Below are 19719 nucleotides of genomic sequence, written 5' to 3'. Positions count from 1 at the left end.
GGCTGTGGGTAGTAGATATGGGCATTATAAATTCACAACAGGCGATCCTTTCTGATTTCTCCAGGGCAGAGAAGAACCCAACAAAACCACACGTACTACCATGAGATTAATAATTTACTTATTTGTTTACATAAAAAATCAAACTTGGCTTACAGCTAATTTGTCAGTCTAAAGGCAAAATAGTACAAGAATTCCGTGTGAACATTTTTATCAGTTGTGTTTTTTTTTATTATTTTATTGTCGTCATGTGGGGGCATTCTGTTTGAAGCAAAATAAGGTTTGCTTGCTCCCGGTTTGGTGGCAATGATCGCAGGAAAAGGCAAAAGTGATCAAATTAAGGGCCGGCTTTACAGGAAAAAGCCTATCAGTCCAGGATAAAAAGTGTCAGCCGCGCTAATGATGGCTTTGTTATGATCACTGACGCTGCACTTCCAGTAGTACCGCTGTGTAATATGAGCCTGTAAGGAGCGCGCCAGATGTAGGAAATCAAATAGTGCGATCCTTTTCTTTTCTTTTCTTTTCTTTGGAAGATGGCAACTCAGCTGCTGAACTAGATGTCTGGATCCATGCAAATATCTTCAAGGATCATGCATGGTTACACGAGCACTGTGATGCTATCTATTGTCATAGCATGCATGTCTGAGGACTTTCACTGAAACGTGAGAAAGCCTTTCAGACACATGTACAGCAAGCGTGAATCGTCCCAAAATTAGTCCTAGGAAAACTGGGAGAATATTATTTTAACCTGTGGACTGGCAGCCTGTTCGCTTGCTCGTAAACGATCGTAAATTTCCAGCCAGAAACGGTGTTTTTCTCTCACACCAAACCAGCCAGCAATAAATAATCCACGATCGTTTACGGCCTCCCGAACAGGCTGTGGTTTGGTGGAGGCCATCACCTACAATAAAAATGTCATTTTTATCCCACTGATCTGTCTTGAATTCTGAAAAAGTGTCACTCTGACTAGTCACATTGTGTGTGTGGATGCTCCAAAATACCATGTCAAATAGGAAAGAAAAAATAAAAGAGGTGACAATTGAAAAAGATTTTAAATTTAGGTGTCAAATAGAAAAACATGTCAACAAGTGGTCTGGATGCCCTTCCAGGTACCACACCCCAGAAGGAGGAGTCCGAGGGTGTGAGATCTGATATCGCGAGGCCCAACTCCCTTAGGGCCCCGACGAAGAGTAGGTTCAAAGCACTGCCACCGTCGACTAGGACTTTTCTGAAGAGCACCTTCTGGACGGTTGCGTCGAGGACGAGGGGGAAACGCCCTGTGTAGGGTATGTCTGCCCACTGGTCGGCCCTGCTGAAGGTGATGGGGACCTCGGACCATGGGCGATAGCTGGGGTCCGCGGTAGTTTCTTCTGAAGCGACGACGAGCACTCGTCGGGCGGCGAGCTTCCGTTCCCTTCTACTCTCAGTGGAGGCGAGGCCCCCGAAGATGGTGGCGACCACCTTATCGTGGTCCTGAAAGGCGTTGTTGTTGTTCCCAAGTGGTCGGCGGCCTCCGTTCCCACCGTTGGTGTCGTCGTCCAGTTTTTTTGTCTTGGAACTCCTTGGCTAAACCGAGGCAGTCCTTCATCTTGTGTTTGACGTTCTTGTGGAGGGGGCACGGGCCGTCGAGGATCTTCTTGTACTGCTCGTCGTAGTTGCGCTTGGCGCACGGCTCATTGACGTTACCGACAAAGTGGTCTGGCCGGCGGCGGCGATTCTGACTTGGCTTGGATCCTTCTGGCCGATCACGGGCGATGTCTCGGTGGAAACTTCATTCGTCATAGCGGCGCTCGTTGTGGTGCCGGTTGTCAGGGCGGTCGTCGTAGCGGTGAGGCAGGCGATTGGTGCCCGCGTCTTCGTTGAAACGTACTTTAGCTTCCTCCGCGTCGGCGTACTGGTTGGCCGTCGTGATCATCTCGCCGATGCCTGTAGGTGGCTTGCGGTTGAACTTGGAACGGAGCTCGCTGTGATGAAGTCCCCGGACAAAGGCGATGATGACCTTGGCTTCCGTGATGTTGGGGATAGAATTCCTCATCTCAGAAAAGCGTCTGATGTAGCTGCGGAGGAGCTCGGACGACTTTTGGTTGATGCGGTTGAGATCGTGCTTGATGCCCAGCCGCGTACATGTAGCCATGTAATTATCAGTGAAGACTTTCTTCAGCTCTTCCCAAGATCCGATGGAATCTGGGGCAAGGCTTATAAACCAGCTCATGGCGGCTGGCGTGAGCATGACGGGGAGATAATTCGCCATGACGTTGGTGTCTCCTCCAGCGGCGCGGACAACAGTGGCGTAAGCCTGCAGCCACTGAGTTGGGTTCATCCTTTCCTCATAGGGCTCGACCCCGGTGATTTTAAAACCACGGGGCCACTGGAGTGTTCGGAGCGCCCTGGTGAAAGCTGGGGGACCTTCCGGGTTGTCGGCGCCGTTGTCTACAGCGTTGCCGGCGGCGATCGGCTCCAGAGCTGAGTCTGGATCACCGTACTCTCGCTCGTACTCCTGGCGGCGGCGTACTTCATCTTCATGGCGGCCGAAGCAACGCTGCTCGATACGCCATCGTGCATCCCGAAGGTTACTGAGGTGCACTCGAGCGTCCTGTTCTACCTCCTGGTCGTGCTGGCGATTATGCTCGGCTCGGTGGCCCCCAGCTCCCCCCTGGAGAGGTAGTGACTGGTCGGCGAAACGACTTTAACTGGGGCGGCGATTGGATCTAGGCACAGCTGATCGTCGAACGGTGCTGGTGGAGCACGAAGGTCTTTGATCCTCTCGGATCTCATTGACTTGACAGTATGCTGCTTTGTGTGCCACTTTAAGCATAGCGGCGACCTTGGCGAGCTCGGGCGTCTGTGGGAGGCGGGCGAGTTCGTTGGCTGCCACCGCTAGATTGGCGCTTGGAGTCTTGAAGACATCGTGGCCGTCAACGCGGAGAAAATCTTCGTCGAGGTTGCGATGGAGTGGCCTTCCTTGTGAGTCAAATTGGTTGTCGCGAGCAGCCTTGGCCATCGCAAGGGCGCGCTCGTTTTTGCGGCGCTGCGCGCGGTTGACGTTCCTGTTTTCACGAGCGGCGCGTTCCTCATCGGTTTCACCGTTCTAGGGGGGAGCTGTCGATGCTGACGTTGAAGATCGCGCCACCCCGAAAAGGCAGGAGAGGGGGTTGCTCGGTGAAGGTTTCAGCGAGGGTCTCGGTGGAGCCCTAGGACTCGAAGTCCGGATTCTCCTCTAGGATGGTTCGGAGGGATGCTCCGGGACCTCGGCTTGCATGCAGCATGTTGACTGTTGGCGGGAGCTGATCGGCAATCTGGTCGGCAAGAGGATGGGTATCCCCCACCTAGTCGGCGAATTTGCCCCTTAGGGCGTGTTGGTATGTAGCGGCGGCGTTGTCGAGCCCGTACGGCAGGGCCGTAACCCTCGGAGTTTGCCGAGCAGCTTCTGATAGATCTAGATCGGAGGGTGGTCGGCGCTGCACCAGAGTGTCCAGAGCCGATTCGGCGATGGAGAGGCAATCGGCGAGCTTCAGACCGACCCGATCGATGGATACGATCATATCGTCGTTGTTGATCTGCCTCCTCTAGTAGCGAGGAAGTAGGCGGCGAGTTGTCGATGAAGGCGACCTCGGAAGCGGTTTCCAAGATCGGATCTGCAGCCGCGGGAGCAGGGGTGGTCGGCGCAGAACGGATCTGCACCGACTCGAGGAGCTCTCCGACTTCGTCAGCGTTGATGACCCACGAGATGGATCCGACCGTGAAGATCTGGCCGGGCTGCGGGAGGGACGAAGAGCCTGCAAAAAAAGTCATCTTGTTCGACAAGGAAACAGCACGTACACCCCTATCTGGCGCGCCAACTGTCGACAGAATATCGTCGGCAGTCCTTTAAGGGGTATCCCACGAAGGTAGATTGATCGGCAGAGGAGCGCGTGATCAAGAACAAGAAGGCAACAGAGACACACGAGTTATACAGGTTCAAGCCGTCAGTACGACGTAATACCTTACTTCTGTGGTCTGCTGATTTGTATTAGCTATCGTATAATATGCCGTGATTTTGGAGGGGGCCCTTGCCCGCCTTATATAGTTCGGGGGCAGGGTTACAAGTCGGTTAGATCTGAGAGATAACCGAAAAGTAATAACAGATTACAAGCATCATGGGATCATACATATCCTAACAGATCACGGTAGCATCTTCAGGATATCTTCCCCATATCTTGCGGAAGGCGCCGAGCAGAGTCGTGCCCCGTAAGGCTTCGTTTTGTGGGTTGAGCCGCCCCTGGGGGTGCAACCCATATGATCTGCCGTGGGTATCCGGGGTTGTACCCCAAATAGGAATTTTTCTCGTACCTAAACTAGCCATCTCAGCTGGAAGCTTTTGTTTTGTAATTTTGGGTAAAGTGACTACTGAACTCCTCACTCACACCTCAGCGCTAGCGGTCGTCAGTCAGGCAGTCAGCACTCAGCAGCAGCATGACTACCCAGTCGTCCAGTACCAGTCCCAACTCCCAACCCTGACGCGGAGCCACCATGCTACGGCAACCGCTAGCTGTCCCTACGCCGCGGCCACGGCTGGCCGCCACTCACCCTATCTATCACGCCCACGGCGTGGAAAGTCTGAACTGAACTCATCGTGCCGCCACACCACAGTGCACACAGCACAGCACAGCACAGTTCTGAGCATGCAGCAGGGGCACTGCACTGCCGCTTCGCTTTGCTTCATCTGCACTTATCCCTAGTCACACACACACGCACTCACGCTCGCCTTTGCTTCGATTGCAGCCAGACAGCTCCACTCGGCCTGTTCGCTTCGTAAACGATCGTAAATTTTCAGTTAAGAACAGTATTTTTCTCTCATATCAAATCAGCCAGCAGTAAATAATCCACAATCGTTTACGGCCTCCCGAACAAGCTGCGCACGGACGACAGTCCAAGAACACCCGGCTCGATCAGGGGACAGGGAAATCAAAATGCTTTTTGCTCCATGTCATCTCCTGCTGCATCACCCACTCGTGCTGCTGGCTCGATGCGAGTGGTCGAGTTGGGCACCGTTTTGGATGTCAAATTTTTTGGCAAAACGCTACTCTAGCGTTTTCATTGTTATTTGATAATTAGTGTCCAATCATAGTCTAATTAGGCTTAAAAGATTCGTATCGTGAATTTCATCTAAACTGTGTAATTAGTTTTATTTTTTATTTATATTTAATGCTTCATGTATGCGTCCAAAGATTCGATGTGACGGGAAATCTTGAAAATTTTGGTATTTTGGAGTGCAACTAAACAGGGCCTTGGTTTGCGAGAAAATTCCTTCATTGCCATTGAAAACTATAATAATCCTTTTATTGCCATTCAAAATTATATGTTCTCTTCGTTGCCATCGGTTTTAGATTTTTCGTTTCCTTGTTGCCACTGCTGTTACAGAAGAGTCACGGCGTGACTTCGCTCACATTCCTGACGTCCGGACACCGTCCGACGGTTCAAAAAAGTAATTCTCTGTTCTCGGCATCTAGCATCTGGCCACGCGCCATCACCGCCCTCCCGCTCCGCTCCACACCGCACGTCACGCCGTCTCTCTCTCTCTCCACGGCGTCCTTGCACGGTCGTGCATTCGGGCGGCGGCGATGACCGGCCGGCGGCCTGCGTCCGGTGCGCGCGTCGCGTGCGCAGTGCGGTTGCAGCGGCGGCGCGGCTCTACACCGGCCGGCAGCGGCGGCCCGGGCGAGGCCACGGCGGCGGCGGCGCGGTGTGTTCTAGCGAGGGGACCGCGGGCGCGGCCAACCAGGGGGAGTTCTAGGTGCTCAGCTAGCGTCGACCAGCGTGGTTGGTTGGCGCAGAGAAGATGCGAAGGCGGCTGTCCACGTGCGTTGCGATGCTGCCAGCACGTGGCGACGGTGATGATGGCGTTCCCGGCGCTACGAGGAGCCCTGGAGGTCGTGGCCACCGTGGAGCCCGCGGCGGCAAAGTGGCTGCGCGCCGAGGAGATCCAGCGGATGGGCCGCCTCAACAACTCGGCGCTCGAGGAGCGGGTGAAGAGCCTCTACGTCGAGGCGCAGGTGTGGCGCGACCTGGCGCAGTCCAACGAGGCTGCGGCCAACGCGCTCCGCGACGAGCTGCAGCAGGTGCTCAATGCCCAGCAGGCGAACTCGCAGGCGCCGCTGGCGCTGGCACCGGCAGCACCGACGACGACGAGTCGTGCTGCTGCGGGGAGAACGACGTCGCCGCCGGAGCCGGAGCAGCAAGCGCGGGGGAGCACGGGGAGGAGGCCGGGACATCGTCGCTGCCCGCGTATGGGAGGACGTGCGCGGTGCGCGGTGTGCGGCGAGGGCGCGGCCAAGGTGCTGCACTGCTGCTGCTGCCGCTGCCGTGCCGGCGTGCCGCCACCTGTGCGCGTGCGCGGCAAGGGCGTGGGTGCTCGGGCGTTTTTCCGATGAGATGGCAGAAGCAGCCGAGAGGACGAGGTGGCGTTGCAGGCGGCGACGTCGAGGAAATGGGCGGCCTGGCAGATGTAGAGCATGATGGGGACGTCGTGGCCGTCGAGGAGCTCGTCCACGTCCCGGCGCAGCGGCGCCTCCGAGGGATCGGCGGCGGCCAGGCGGAGCAACGTGCCGTTGAGGCGCGCCAGGTCGAGCGGCAGCGGCGCCGGGGGCTCCCACACGGGCGCGGGCGCGGGCGCCACGGCGCGACGGAGCGCGGTGGAGAAGGAGGCCGCGCCGACGAGCACGACGAAGATGAGCACCGCGAAGGAGCGCCGCAGCGGCCGCTTCATCGCCGCCGCGGGCGCAGCAGCCCCAGCCTAGGTCTAGCTGGGTCGGAGCCGCCGCATCCGCATGGGGGCACGTGCATGAGGCATTCCAAGGAGTGTCCGTGCGACCGAGCCGGGCCGAGCACTGTCCGAGTGGTGGAGCGGGCGCGGGCGCGGCCGCGTGGGGGCAGCGAGTTCTTTATCGGTCGCCGTGCTTGCGTGCGAGGTGGGGTTGATTGGACTTGGGGTTAGGCAAACGGGGGATCCAATGTGCCCTGCTCCGGTTCGTGCATCAGGCGAAGTAATCATTTTGCGTGGGTGGCCGGCGGCCAGCGTGGGTGGGGCCCGCCAACATGCCGGCACGATGTGACAGGTGGGCCCGTCGTACTGTACGTTTTTCCCTCCTTCCCAGAGTTCAGACCTTCACCAAGCTGCCATTGCTGGGCACTCGCCATTCGGCAGGCGAGGCGGGAGGAAGAGACGACGTCGGGTAATGGAGCGAAGTCACGCCGTGACTCTCTCTGTAACAGCGGTGGCAATGAGAGAATGAAAAATCTAAAACTGATGGCAACAAAGAGAACATGCAATCTTGAATGGCAATAAAGGGATGATTATAGTTTTCAATGGCAATGAAGGAATTTTCTCTTGGTTTGCATAGCGTACTACTCCCTACCTGTACATGCCTGCCCTGCCAACAGCAGGAGGTCTATTGCACGTAGCGTCACCTTTCGGCTGCGCTCGTCGTCGTCGTTGCTTGAATGCTTGCTTGTTCAGCAGCTAGCCGGCCGGCCGGTCTCCGCTTTCCCCGGCCGCCTCCCATTTCCATCCCATCGCCTCCTCGTCACTACTTCTACCACCGTCGCGTCACCGTCACCTCGGTCTGCGCGCGTGCACGCACTCCATGCCTCGTTTCGTCAGTCTCCATGGATGAGGACAAGGAAGAATTGGGGATGCACGCCGTGCGCAATGCATGCAACGCCTCACCGCGCCTCTCCGGTCGCGCCCAGCAGCAACGTGATGATTAGTAATTGGGAGAAATTGTTGCCGCCTGCAGCCTCGACGCGAGCAGCCCGCCCGGATTCGGCTCTCGGCTCTCGTATACGCACGCAGATCCTACGACAAGCTCATCATGCATCGCGTGCTGCGTGCGTGCGCCGTAGCCCGCAGAGAGGACCTCGATCAGTGCCTCCGTCCTGCTGATACGGTGATACCCATCGATTTGGTGACCAGATCCTCGTACATGCATGTAACCGATCCCAAATCTTCATGGTGATTTTTTTTAGGAATAAATATTCATGCTGATACCATCATAACAAACGCACGCATGCGTGAATGCAAAATGAAGAGGAGATTTTGAACCTTTTGCCGCCTTTAAAGAATAACGTGCTGCTACCATTCTTTGTCTGAGTTTACAAGTGGTGAAGTCGGAGTTGCTCTTTTATAGGGTTCAACACCTTAGAAGACATGTTCCCTTGTGGGAACGGGAACGTAGAACGAACGAAAATTGAGGTGTTATTTTATAATTTGGGAACGTAAATGTTCCTGAATCGGGAACGTGGACGTTCACGAAACGATGTTACGGGAACGAGGAACGTGGCCATGTTCCACGTTTTCGGTTGATAAGGGTTCAACGATATATATATATGATAAGCTACGATATCTTCCAAGATGTGTTGTGTATGCTATGTGTAGGTGGCGGTGTTTGGGTGGGATTGGTTGAGGTTCGCTGTGGAAAGTCAAAGTCGTTGGTCGTTTTTGTGGTAACGAAGCTCAGCAACGATGACACATGACCGACTCTATCATGGATCTTTGTTGGGCGATATAAGTTAGTGGAATGATCTGAGGTTATTGTCCGAGCTGTCGTGCTTGTTGGGATCGAATGTGTACCGCTCTGTGTGTAACCGTAGATGCGGTGAAGGCTCCTCGCCTTCTCAGTAGATGCACCGCAGCGGGGAGACGCCGGTGCCACGGTGTAGAAGGCGTCCAGCGCGGTGGAGACGATCACCAGGGGCGCTGTGGAGACCCTGCAGAGGGAGCGGCGGTGGTGGGGCACATTCCGTCGCTCGCAGCAGCTCTTTTGATCGGTTTAGGGTTTACTGTAGCGGGATGGCGGCTCCGTTCAACCTCATGAAACGAGCCCCGATCCCCACCTTCTCTATTTGTATGTGCTGTGCGACAGGGACCCACCAACCAGTTAGGGTTGGGCTCCCCCGATCAGGGAGCAGAGGCAAGGGCCCAATAGACCGTTGGGCCTATTGGTGGAGATCAACTAACATTCTCCCCCTTGATCTCATTTCATCTTTCACTTTTATATCATTTACTTTTGTTCATTCCATTATAAATTAGCTCATAGAGCATGTCTCATCGTCACGGTCCATTGCCGATAGACTTAACAACTACAACTCACTACTCTGTTCTAAAATAGATACTTATCTTTGGGCCTTCTTTTGTCTAGGAATTTTAGGCTTTCCCTTAAACCCATGCTAGCTACATGTTCTCTGAACATGTTGGGTGGTAAGCCTTTTGTAAGCGGATCCACGAGCATCTTTTCTGTACTTATATGCTCAAGACTTATGACTTGATCCCGGACTTTATCTTTCACAACATAATACTCTATGTCAATGTGTTTGGCAGCACCATTTGACTTATGTTGTGAGCATCCTTTACTGCCAGATTATAATCGCAGTATAACTTTAGTGGTCTATAGATGTCGTCAACCACCTTCAAACCGGGTATGAACTTCTTTAGTCAGTTCACCTGTCTATTGCCTCATAACACGCTACAAACTATCATACATTGTGGACGATGTACCGACGATTCGCATTGAGCTTTTTCATGAAATAGCTCCCCTTTGCGAGATGATAGAAAATCCACGTCTGGATATGAATTCACTCTCGCATAATCAGAATCTGAATAACCCACCATGTGGAGTGAATCAGATCTTCTATATGTCATCATGAGGCCTTTTGTTCCTTGCAAATAATGCAAGACTTTCTTTACTAATTTCAGTGTTCTATTCCAGAATTGCTCTGGAATCTGCCAAGTAAAACCCGGTAACAAATGCCAAGTCAGGGCGCGTACATACTTGAGCATGTTGTAAGCTTCCGACAGCTGAAGCATATGGAACCACTTTAACTTTATCGATTGAGCTCATATTGGTTCTTGGGGTATTTAAAATCCTCATATCTGTCATCCTTGACTATAGGAGCAGGTGAGAGACTATATTTGTGCATACTTAATTTCTTTAAGATCTTTTCCATGTATGCCTTTTGTGACAGTCATTATACCATTTTTCTTCTATCTCGGTGAATCTCGATCCCTAGAATGAACGAGGCTTCGTCAAGATCTTTTATATCAAGTTTTGAGGACAAAACTTCTCTGTCTCCTGTAGTAGACTGACATCACTACTAGCAAGTAAGATATCATCCACATACAGGACAAGGAAAATAAACTTCCTATTCTTAAACTTTGCATAGACACAATTGTCCTCTACATTCTCTTTTAAAACCTAAAATTTTTTATTGACTGATCAAACTTCAAGTACCACTGTCTTGAAGCTTGCTTTAATCCATAAATGGATTTCTTTAGGCGGCATTCCATTCGTTCTTTTCCTTCTATGACAAAACCTTTCGGTTGTGCCATGTAAACATTTTCCTCTAAGTCTCCGTTGAGAAATGCCGTCTTTACATCCATCTGATGTAATTCTCAATCGTAATGTGCCACTAATGCCATTATGATTCTGAAGGAAACTTTATATGAGACTGGAGAAAAGGTCTCATTGTAATCAATTCCTTCTCTTTATATAAAGCCTTTTGCCACAAGTCACACTTTATATGTCTCTATATTCCCTTGAGAGTCATGTTTAGTCTTGTAGACCCATTTATAGCCTACTATTTTGACTCCTTTAGGAATTATTTCCAAATCCCAAACTTTATTGACATTCATCGATTTCATTTCATCTTCCATGGCCTCAAGCCACTTTGATGAATGATCACTTCTCATGGCTTCTTCAAATGAGGTGGGATCATCCTCCATTTAAAATTCTTTAGTGTTATACACTTCATAATCAGCAGAAATAGCTGATTTTCTAACTCTTTGAGACCTACTAAGGGCCTTCACATTTGGCACATCTTCTATTTGAGGCTGTTGTTGCTCCCCCTCATGTGTGGTAATATGTTCTATAGAATCCTGAAGAACAGGTTCCTCATCGTCATTCATTGTTGTCACAGGTGGGATAACAACAAGTGCTGGCACCACAGTATCTAGCAATGTCGGTGTAGCGACAACAGGTAATGAGAAAATTGGCTTATGAATCATTGGAGTGGGCGCATACACCCGCTTCACTTCAAGGTCAATTTCTCAAGCTACCATGCTCCCCCTCATCAATTCATTCTCTAGGAAGACAGCGTGTCTCGTTTCCACTAACTTTGTATGTCTCTCTGGACAGTAGAAAACGAAAACCTTTTGACTTTTCTGTGTAACCAAACAAATGGCAACTTACTGTTTTGGGATATAACTTTCCAATGTTTGGGTTAAACACTTTAGCCTCAGCAGGGCTCCCCACATTCACGGAAGTGGTTTAGCGAGGGTACTCTTTCTGTCCATAACTCATACAGTGTTTTGGGCACTGACTTTCTTGATACTCTATTGAGAATATGAGTGGTAGTTTTAACGCCTCCATTCACAGGCTCAACTATAAGGTAGAGTAACTTATCATACTGCCCACCATATCCATCAGGGTGCGATTGATTCTTTTAGCTACTTTATTCTGCTGAGGTTCATCCGGTGTAGAATACTGGGCTACTATGCCATTCTTTTAGGGTATGCCGACCGCAGTACTTCCCCACGGTCAGACCTGACTATCTTAATCTTTAATATCTTGAATTTATCCAGTATATCTTTTCTTTCTTTGATTGGATAAATATAGCCATAATGGGAGTACTCATATGTGAATGTTATGAACGAATCATAACCATCCACACTCTTTACAGGAAAGCTGATCATAGATGTCTGTGTAAATAATCTGTAAAATTTCTGCGCTTCGTTTGTCATCTTTCTTAATCTTCTTTACATATTTTCTTTTATGCATTCACTGCATTGAACTTAATCTGAGAGCTCTAATGGAGGAAGAATATCATTCTTAACTTGTCTTTCTATTCTTCCCCTCGAAATATGGCCTAAACGACAGTGCCATAATTTCGACAACGCATCGTGAGCTCTCTTATGCCACATTTTCCAGATTAACACTCTGTGACCAGCTGCTTTATCAGCTAAGTGGCATATGTCTTTGAAGAGCCAGTGAACTGACTCTTTATTCTATCGAGGTACTCGGTGACCGTGTCACATTCTGGGATTGAGCCCACAATTGCAGGTTCAATCATGTTCTTTATCACAGCCAAATATTTTTTGTTTACAATGATCCACTTCCTATGCTCAAAAGCCATAGGATATCTTTTGGGATTCAAAATCCTTTTCTTTAGTTGCCCAAGTGGCATCATTCTCTTTTTGTCTCCCTCACTGGTGCCACAATCTCAGTGGAACACGGTGAGGTGACTACCCAGTCCACCTTTAGATAAGATGAAAACCAGGTCAAAACTTTTCTTAACATAAAAATAACACCATTTGCATGCCTTGATTCCAACGTTGGTCAAAATCAAAACATACAATTATTCTTATACACTAATTCTATATCACTGTTGGGCAGAAATAGAATTAATGCATAAATCTTTAACTTTTATAACTATTCTTACACACTAATTCTACATCACCGTTGGGCAGAAGTAGAATTAATGCATAAATCATTAACATTACAATATTGTTATTAACAACGTTGGTCAGAAAACAACAACATCATAATCATATCTAAACTCTTTTTCTCCAATTAAATACCACATTGATTCAAAATAACCGGAGAATCAACAATTTCTTTAGCAGCGGAAAAACTTTCTTTTGCTCCAATTAAATATTACGTTGGTACAAATTAACTAGAGAATAAATAATTTCTCTAGCTGTGGAAAAACTTCTCCTTTTCTTGAATTTTACCCACAGGGAAAATTATATTTTCTATTTCCTTTAATCCATTAATCAATTTTCAGGAAATAAACATTTACTAGAAAAACTTTTCTTTTCTCCAGTTAAATATCATGTCGGTTCACAATCACTGGAGAATATACTTTTTCTTTAGCAGCGAAAAAACTTTCACTCAATTTCTTGAATTTTACCCACAGGTAAAATACCTTTTTCTATTTTTCTTTTGAGCCAATTTGCATCTTCAATTTTCCAGGAAGTAAAACCTTTTCTGGGAAATAAAAATGAAAAATGACTCCTTCATTTTGGGCTCAAAAACCCTGACAACGGCTCGGCCCAGCCTTACTCTCAGGCCGGCCCATCTGTCTCGTGCGCGCTGCCTTCCCAGGCCGCAATGTGGGCCTGGGCCAGCAAAGCGCCGCTGCGCGCTCGCCCGCCTGGGCTGAAAGCCGGCCCACTACATCTGGCGCCATTGGATCTGATCAGACGGTCGTCCACACGTTTCGCTCGGTATATAAACCATCGCCGCGGCTGTGAGTCCCCGAACCCTAGCTCATTTCGCCGTTTGCTTTCTCTCTCTTCTTCGCCGCTCTCTCCTCTCTCTACCTCGCTCTCTCTTCTCAGCCGAGCACAACCGAGCGAGCGACGAGAGCGAGTGGAGGCGGTGGAGCGAGGCGGCCATGGCGTCGTCGCCGGCCCCCTCGTCGGCGCGCATGCTCCCCAACGGGTGAGCACGCCGCCGTCGAGCGGCCTGGCCGCGGCGCCCTTCTTCTCCTGTGCCGGCGAAAGGTTTTCTCGATGCTCGACGTGTTCTTTCTTTTCCCGCGCCGACGAAGGGCCATCCGCATGACGAGGTTTGTCCCTTCCCCTTTCCCTTTCTCTTTCTCCGATTTGGATTGATCTCTGTTTTCCGAACCGGAGGTGGGGATTAGGGTTAGGGTTAGGGTTTCTTTGATTCCTTTTCTTTCTTTTGATTCGACCGGTTAGGGATGGGGAATCGTTCTAGGGTTTGGGTTTGGGCCGACACCTTTTCTTTGTTCTTTTCTTTTGTTTTTTTCTTTGATTTGAGTTCTCCAAGATTATCCCCTTTCCCCTCTTCGGATTTGGGTCTGCTTTTCTCTTATCCGAACAAGGATTTAGATCTAGGGTTCGAAATCCGACCCTCCCCTTTTCCCCTTCTCTGATTTGTCTTTGGATCTACCATCCGAATCGGTTCCCTTCCCTTTCTTCTCCTTTCCCCTACTCTGATTTGGATCTGATTTTCTCTTATCTGAACTGATGTGGGGAATTAGGGTTTGGGTCTGGGGTTCCTTTTCTTTTGATTTCTTTTCTTTTTGGAGTTCATCCGAATGGCTTTCCCCTTTTCCCTTTCTCCACACGAGTTAGGGTTAGGTCTTAGGGTTCGGCCAAATCCGAACCCACTCTTCTTCTTTCCTTAGATCCGAACTGGATCTGTTCGTTTCTTTACTTTTGCCGTGCGCCGTCGAACGGTGCGGCTTCTTTCCCCCACGCACGGTGGCGGTGATGACCGGTAGACAGTGATGTCCGTCACCCCGGTCACTCTTTTCTTTGCTTTTACCCGGTTAGGGTTAGGATTACACAGAGGCAACTGGCTCTGATACCATTGTTAGGATCGAATATGTACCACTCTGTGTGTAATCGTAGATGCGGTGAAGGCTCATCGCCTTCTCAGTAGATGCACCGCAGCGGGGAGACGCCGGTGCCATGGTGTAGAGGCGTCCAGCGCGGTGGAGACGATCACCAGGGGCGCTGTGGAGACCCTGCAGAGGGAGCGGTGGTGGTGGGGCACATCCCGTCGCTCGCAGCAGCTCTTTTGATCGGTTTAGGGTTTACTGTAGCGGGATGGCGGCTCCGTTCAACCTCATGAAACGAGCCTCGATCCCCACCTTCTCTATTTGTATGTGCTGTGCAACAGGGCCCACCAACCAGTTAGGGTTGGGCTCCCCCGATCAGGAAGCAGAGGCAAGGGCCCAATAAGCCGTTGGGCCTATTGGTGGAGATCAACTAACAGTGCTATATTTTTTCACCGGTTTCTTTCTAATAAACCATACAGGTGTAAGGTTTTAGGGCTCAGCTTCTCTCATAAACTGGGTTAATTAATTGAATAGAAGGAGCTTCTCATGCCCTCTCCGAAGAAGAACGCTATATCCCACACTGCATGCATGCGTTGGCGTGGCAGAGCAGATCACGCTAGAGCATGTACGAGGGGTTTGCTAGCAACACATTTCACATGTGAAAAGCTTCTTGCGCCATGGAGAGTGGTGTGACCAACCTTGCATAATATCCTTTCCATCCGGCCTGTTGTTGCGCTCGACTCGGCAAAGATTTCACATGAGATTGCATTTCTAAAACTAAACCGAGCACATGCGACTTCTTCATGGCTTGATGCGATGGACCAACTGAATTCGTTGATCGTATAGTCGAGCGGAGCCGCCCGAACGAGTAATCATCCCATGCACCCGTCGTTAGACGACAGAGCTGCTTTAATTTCCCGTCAACCGATCTCTGCGATGGCGACGAACACGTGGTGGTTTAAGCAAAGTTAGCATCAATCGGTCGAATCTCGAATGGAAAGGGGCCGGGCCGGGGCTACCGGCTACGTGGACGATGGAGGTTGGACAGGCACACGTGGGGAGCCGCCGCCATGGCTGCGGTCGACCGGCAACTAAGGGCCTGTTTAGAATTCAAAAAAATTTGCGCAGTACCTGTCACATCGAATCTTGCGGCACATGCATGGAGTACTAAATATAGACGAAAAAAAAAACTAATTACACAGTTGGTCGAGAAATTGCGAGACGAAACTTTTGAACCTAATTAGTCCATAATTAGACACTAATTACCAAATACAAACGAAATGCTACAGTGAGTTAAAATCCAAAAAATTTTGGATCTAAACGGGGCCTAACCCTTTTTCCTACAGGCGCATGGCGCACGCCTCGAGCCGCGCCTGGATTTGTCTCGCTCCCGCGGACTCGAGCGACGCCCCGGGGGATTCCTGCCTAAAGATGGCAACCGGCCCCGATACCCGACGGGTATTTGATCCATTAGAAAACAGAGATGAGATTATATTTTTATCCGTGGACATCTAAATGAGCAAGAATCCATCCCCGGCGGATATAGCGGGTACAGGAATGTTCCCTGTTTATCCGTCCCCGTTACCCGTCGGGGAACCCGACTATTTGAGCTGTCATGCGAGTATTAGGCTCGAAGAAGCTCATCATAGGTATTTTGGTCCAAATCTGAACAATCATATATATAGTTTGTGTGTTCTAGGAACCCTAGTTTAATTTTTTCTCACCATCTCCGTCAGCAGCACAAGCACGCCTGCCTCACGAACGCTCGTGTCCACCGCTTTCTCAGTTCGGTCTCTCTGCCACCTTTGCTCGTCCTCCTCGCAACCAGCGGCGGATCCAGGAAATATTTTAGGGGGGACTGAACAACACTGCTGCTGGATCTTAAGTCTCAGCCCCCCTACACTATAGAACTTTGCCTAAAAATTCATAGGGGCTCTACAGTAATTTGCACTGATTCGGTTTGGGTAGGGGGGCTTGAGCCCCCCCCCCCCCCCGCCCCACCGCTGGATCCGCCCCTGCTCGCAACCTTACTCCTTCTCCTCGACATCTCCGAGACTCCGACACTTATACCCGGGTAAAGAAGAAACGTCTCCGATTGCAAAGCTGCGACCCCAAGTATCCTTGTTTACCGGGTATGCAGTACTCGTCGGGTATCTGTTACCCGACCGATGCCCGACGGGTACGGAGATGGACAAGAATCTATACACATGACAATTAACGGGGACGTAGACATGATAAATTCTCCGTAGCTAAAAAAAAAAAAGTTCCAGTTATACCCGATAGGACATCCCGTTGCCATCCTTGTTCCTGCCTGCTTGGCCCCTTCGACCAAGGCTCCTGCACGAACCACCGCCGACTGGCAGGGCCGTCCTGCGGCGCTGGAGTTGCACACCCGGCCAGTAAAGTCCAGCGAGAGGAGACCCGGAATGGACACTCAAGTTGCAGTGCGAACTGCGATGCCAAGTGTTGCTCAAAAAAAAAAAACTGCGATGCCAAGTTGACAGAGACACGCACGGGTGAGGGTGAATGCAAATGAAATGACTGTAATAAATCCCAGCGGCTATTCATCCGTTATTTTCGTTTTCACATTTGCCAGCTGTGTCGGGCCCACCTCCCCTGGACGGGTCCCAGCCATTGCTGTCCCGGAGCACTGTTCTAAGATGGCTTTGCCTTCTCGGTTGTTCGTTCTCCTTATCGTCTGGTGGCAGCCAGGGCACGTGGATGCAAGATTTTTTTTAATCACTCCTGTTTTTCTTTTTGACGTGTCGCCCTTCACAAGTCACATCCTTGGACGATTACCCTGATGTCTTCTCTCAGATTTTTCGACGGGGTTAGTGGATCGAGCGATGAGAAGAAGATCACTGTCGATCGGTGCCGTGAGCTGTGTGCTGTGCTAACCGACAGACCAACAGTCTATCATGGCGAGCAGATCCAGACATTCAGTGATGACATTCTTACGAGTTGATATTGATCTATATATCTGCATCTGATATATATCTGTTTTATATATTCATATGACATTCTTACGAGTTGATCTATATACAGGTCTAGTAGTAGGAATATGAAATTGTACATGATGCTAGAGAGCAGAGAGCGGTAGCATACACCTTAGTGTCACTGGGAGCTGGGCCCTGTCCAATATAAACAATCTACAAAGAATACTAGATCTATCTAATGATGCTTCAAATTCCAAGTTTCGGCAGATCAAAACCCTTGGTAGTACCCGCCGAACGATATGCTTGCCCGTGCAGATGATGCGCCTCCCATGACCGACGACATGGTCTGGTTCAGCCAGGAGGCCTGCTGCACAACCTGTTGGATCTTCTGAAGCACATCGAACAACCAAAACTCTGTCAGTCAGAACTCCCCATTTCTCTAGTAGCAGATTCTTTTCAATATTTTTGCAGCAAGGGATAAGTGGAGCTACGTTCAGTGACAAAAAAGAGAGAGATGAAGGCATCACATCAGGGAAGAGCCACGAACCTCGTCGTCAGCATACATGTGCTGGAGCTGGATCTTGTGACCCTGCCTCTTGTGCAGTTGCTGCTGCTTGCCACCAAGCAGCAAGATGCAGAACGTGGCAGCTGCAACCCCGAACGAGCAGAGCGCGCCGACACCATTCACTCTCAGGCTCCCCATGCCGAAGCCAGTCTTGCTGACGCCTTCTTCTTCTTCTTCCTCCTCCTCCCGAGCACACTGACTGACGCCATCAGGTGCCGCAGCTTCAACCAGCACGTCGCCGTCCTCATCGGCCTCTTTGACGGACTTGATCGTCTCCTCCTCCTGTTCTTCTGCTTCGTAGACCAGTATCTCGGCCACCTCGCTCGCGAGCTCCTCCCGCTCTGATTCGACCGCCACGACATCAATGTCCTTGTAGTCGGCTATCGGATCACCTCCATAGGCATCTTCTGATGGTAGCAGCAGGAGTGGTTTCTTGGCTTCCTCATCTAGGATGAAGTAGTCATAGGGAGGAGGAGGGTGAGACGACGTAAGGCCGAAGTGGTCCATGTCGATCACGACCAGCTCGGTCCCGAGCAAGAGCTGGTCCTTACCACCGACAACGCCATGGCTGCCATTGCTGCACTCCGAGCCCATGAGGAAGGAGCTCCTGTGGTCAGGCAGGAGGAGCTCCCAGTCGTCAAGGCTGATCGCGTCCATGGAAGCGCCTCTGCTCATGCTCATGGGCGAGTTTTGGATCAGGGATCTATATAGTAGGACGCTTGCAGCGATGATACCTAGAGTGGTCAAGAATGGATGCTTCCCAGGAAATAACACGACTGGTGGCGCGGAAGGATACTTTCTTTTTTTCTGGAGGGAAACCGCCGGTGGGAAGTGGGGAGTGGGAACAGGGGCACTTGCTGCCTGCACCCGGGGAGGGAGATGGGTAGATGTAGATAGCAAACCAAATTTGAACAGTTTTTGTGTGTCTACTGCTAGGTGGCAAGAGTGAAAATGTCCTTTGGGGCCTACCACTGCCCACTGGAGAATGCTTCCTTCATTTTTACTCAAATCACTTTTCATGTTTCTGTATGTACGATCCAGGCAGGACAAAAATGTGAAATGTTTGGTCTCCTTCATATTAAGAAAGAAGTACTCTTTATGTTAGTGATTTAAAATCTACTTAGCTACACAAATATCAAATGGTTATAGTAAGAATTTATTCTTATTCTCCCAAAATAGTTGCTACCGATTTAAATACTGCGTCCAAAGGTCAAGAAAAAGACACAGCAGCGGAAAACAAAACCTATGGTAGTCTTATTTAGACAGCCTTAAAATAGTTCACAATATTTTGTTTTCCAAACTAAATCTTATCCGGTGGTGCCAGAATTTCTGAGAAAAGTTACTCCTTCTGTCCCTAAAAAAGAGTTATTCTTGCTTCCAAAAAATCAACAACTTTTAACTTTAACCAAATATATTTAATAAAATATTAATATTTATTGTATATAATTAGTACCACTAGGTAGATCATTAAATATAATTTCATAATAAATATATTTAGAGATATAAATGTTGCACACATTTTCTACGAACCTAATCAAAGTTGAAAAAGTTTGACTAGCACAATTTCAATAGCAACTCTTTTTTAGGGACAGAAGAAGTATACACTCAATGTTACTTCTTAGTCATATTTAGACAACATAGCAAACTCATTAAATCTTTCTCTATCAGCAGTTGTCTTGTCAGAATTAGGGTGCCGCTGCCACCAAATCCGGATACACGTCCATCATTTTCAAGTTATTATGGGAAGGGTTTCTAGAATGTTTTATGCAAGTCAAATAAAATAAAATTCATAGAAAAGCAGATAACAGAGGCAAGTCAAGCAAAGGATGCGATAAACAAAATTAACATGAACAGAGAAAGGAACATATTACATGGCCT

At 49.7% G+C, this 19719-nt stretch overlaps 2 protein-coding genes across 2 annotated transcripts; one reads left to right on the top strand and one right to left on the bottom strand.

The window, feature by feature from the left end:
* The first annotated feature begins 5597 nt into the window (after positions 1–5597).
* Positions 5598–6407, top strand: LOC136454767 (probable BOI-related E3 ubiquitin-protein ligase 2). Its single transcript, XM_066455064.1, has one exon. The coding sequence runs from the start codon at positions 5598–5600 to the stop codon at positions 6405–6407; it is 810 nt and encodes a 269-aa protein (XP_066311161.1).
* A 10894-nt stretch (positions 6408–17301) lies between these two features.
* Positions 17302–18724, bottom strand: LOC136479149 (uncharacterized). Its single transcript, XM_066477110.1, has 2 exons — positions 17824–18724; positions 17302–17664 (listed from the first exon to the last, which is right to left on the bottom strand). Exons 1-2 carry the CDS (start codon positions 18520–18522, stop codon positions 17545–17547), a joined length of 819 nt encoding a protein of 272 aa, XP_066333207.1. The 5' UTR covers positions 18523–18724; the 3' UTR covers positions 17302–17544.
* Between the last annotated feature and the right edge of the window lie 995 nt (positions 18725–19719).

Source organism: Miscanthus floridulus, chromosome 1, assembly GCF_019320115.1.
Source record: "Miscanthus floridulus cultivar M001 chromosome 1, ASM1932011v1, whole genome shotgun sequence".
Taxonomy (NCBI): domain Eukaryota; kingdom Viridiplantae; phylum Streptophyta; class Magnoliopsida; order Poales; family Poaceae; genus Miscanthus; species Miscanthus floridulus.
The sequence above is the reverse complement of the archived record's forward strand: the minus strand, read 5'-3'. Positions and strand labels throughout refer to the sequence as shown.

Excerpts from the sequence above, each read along its gene's own strand:
- LOC136454767 (XM_066455064.1), top strand. The coding sequence starts at position 5,598 with ATGACCGGCCGGCGGCCTGCGTCCGGTGCGCGCGTCGCGTGCGCAGTG.
- LOC136479149 (XM_066477110.1), bottom strand. The coding sequence starts at position 18,522 with ATGAGCATGAGCAGAGGCGCTTCCATGGACGCGATCAGCCTTGACGAC. Across the intron at positions 17,665-17,823 it reads ACATGTATGCTGACGACGAG|AAGATCCAACAGGTTGTGCA; the intron begins GTTCGTGGCTCT and ends GATGTGCTTCAG.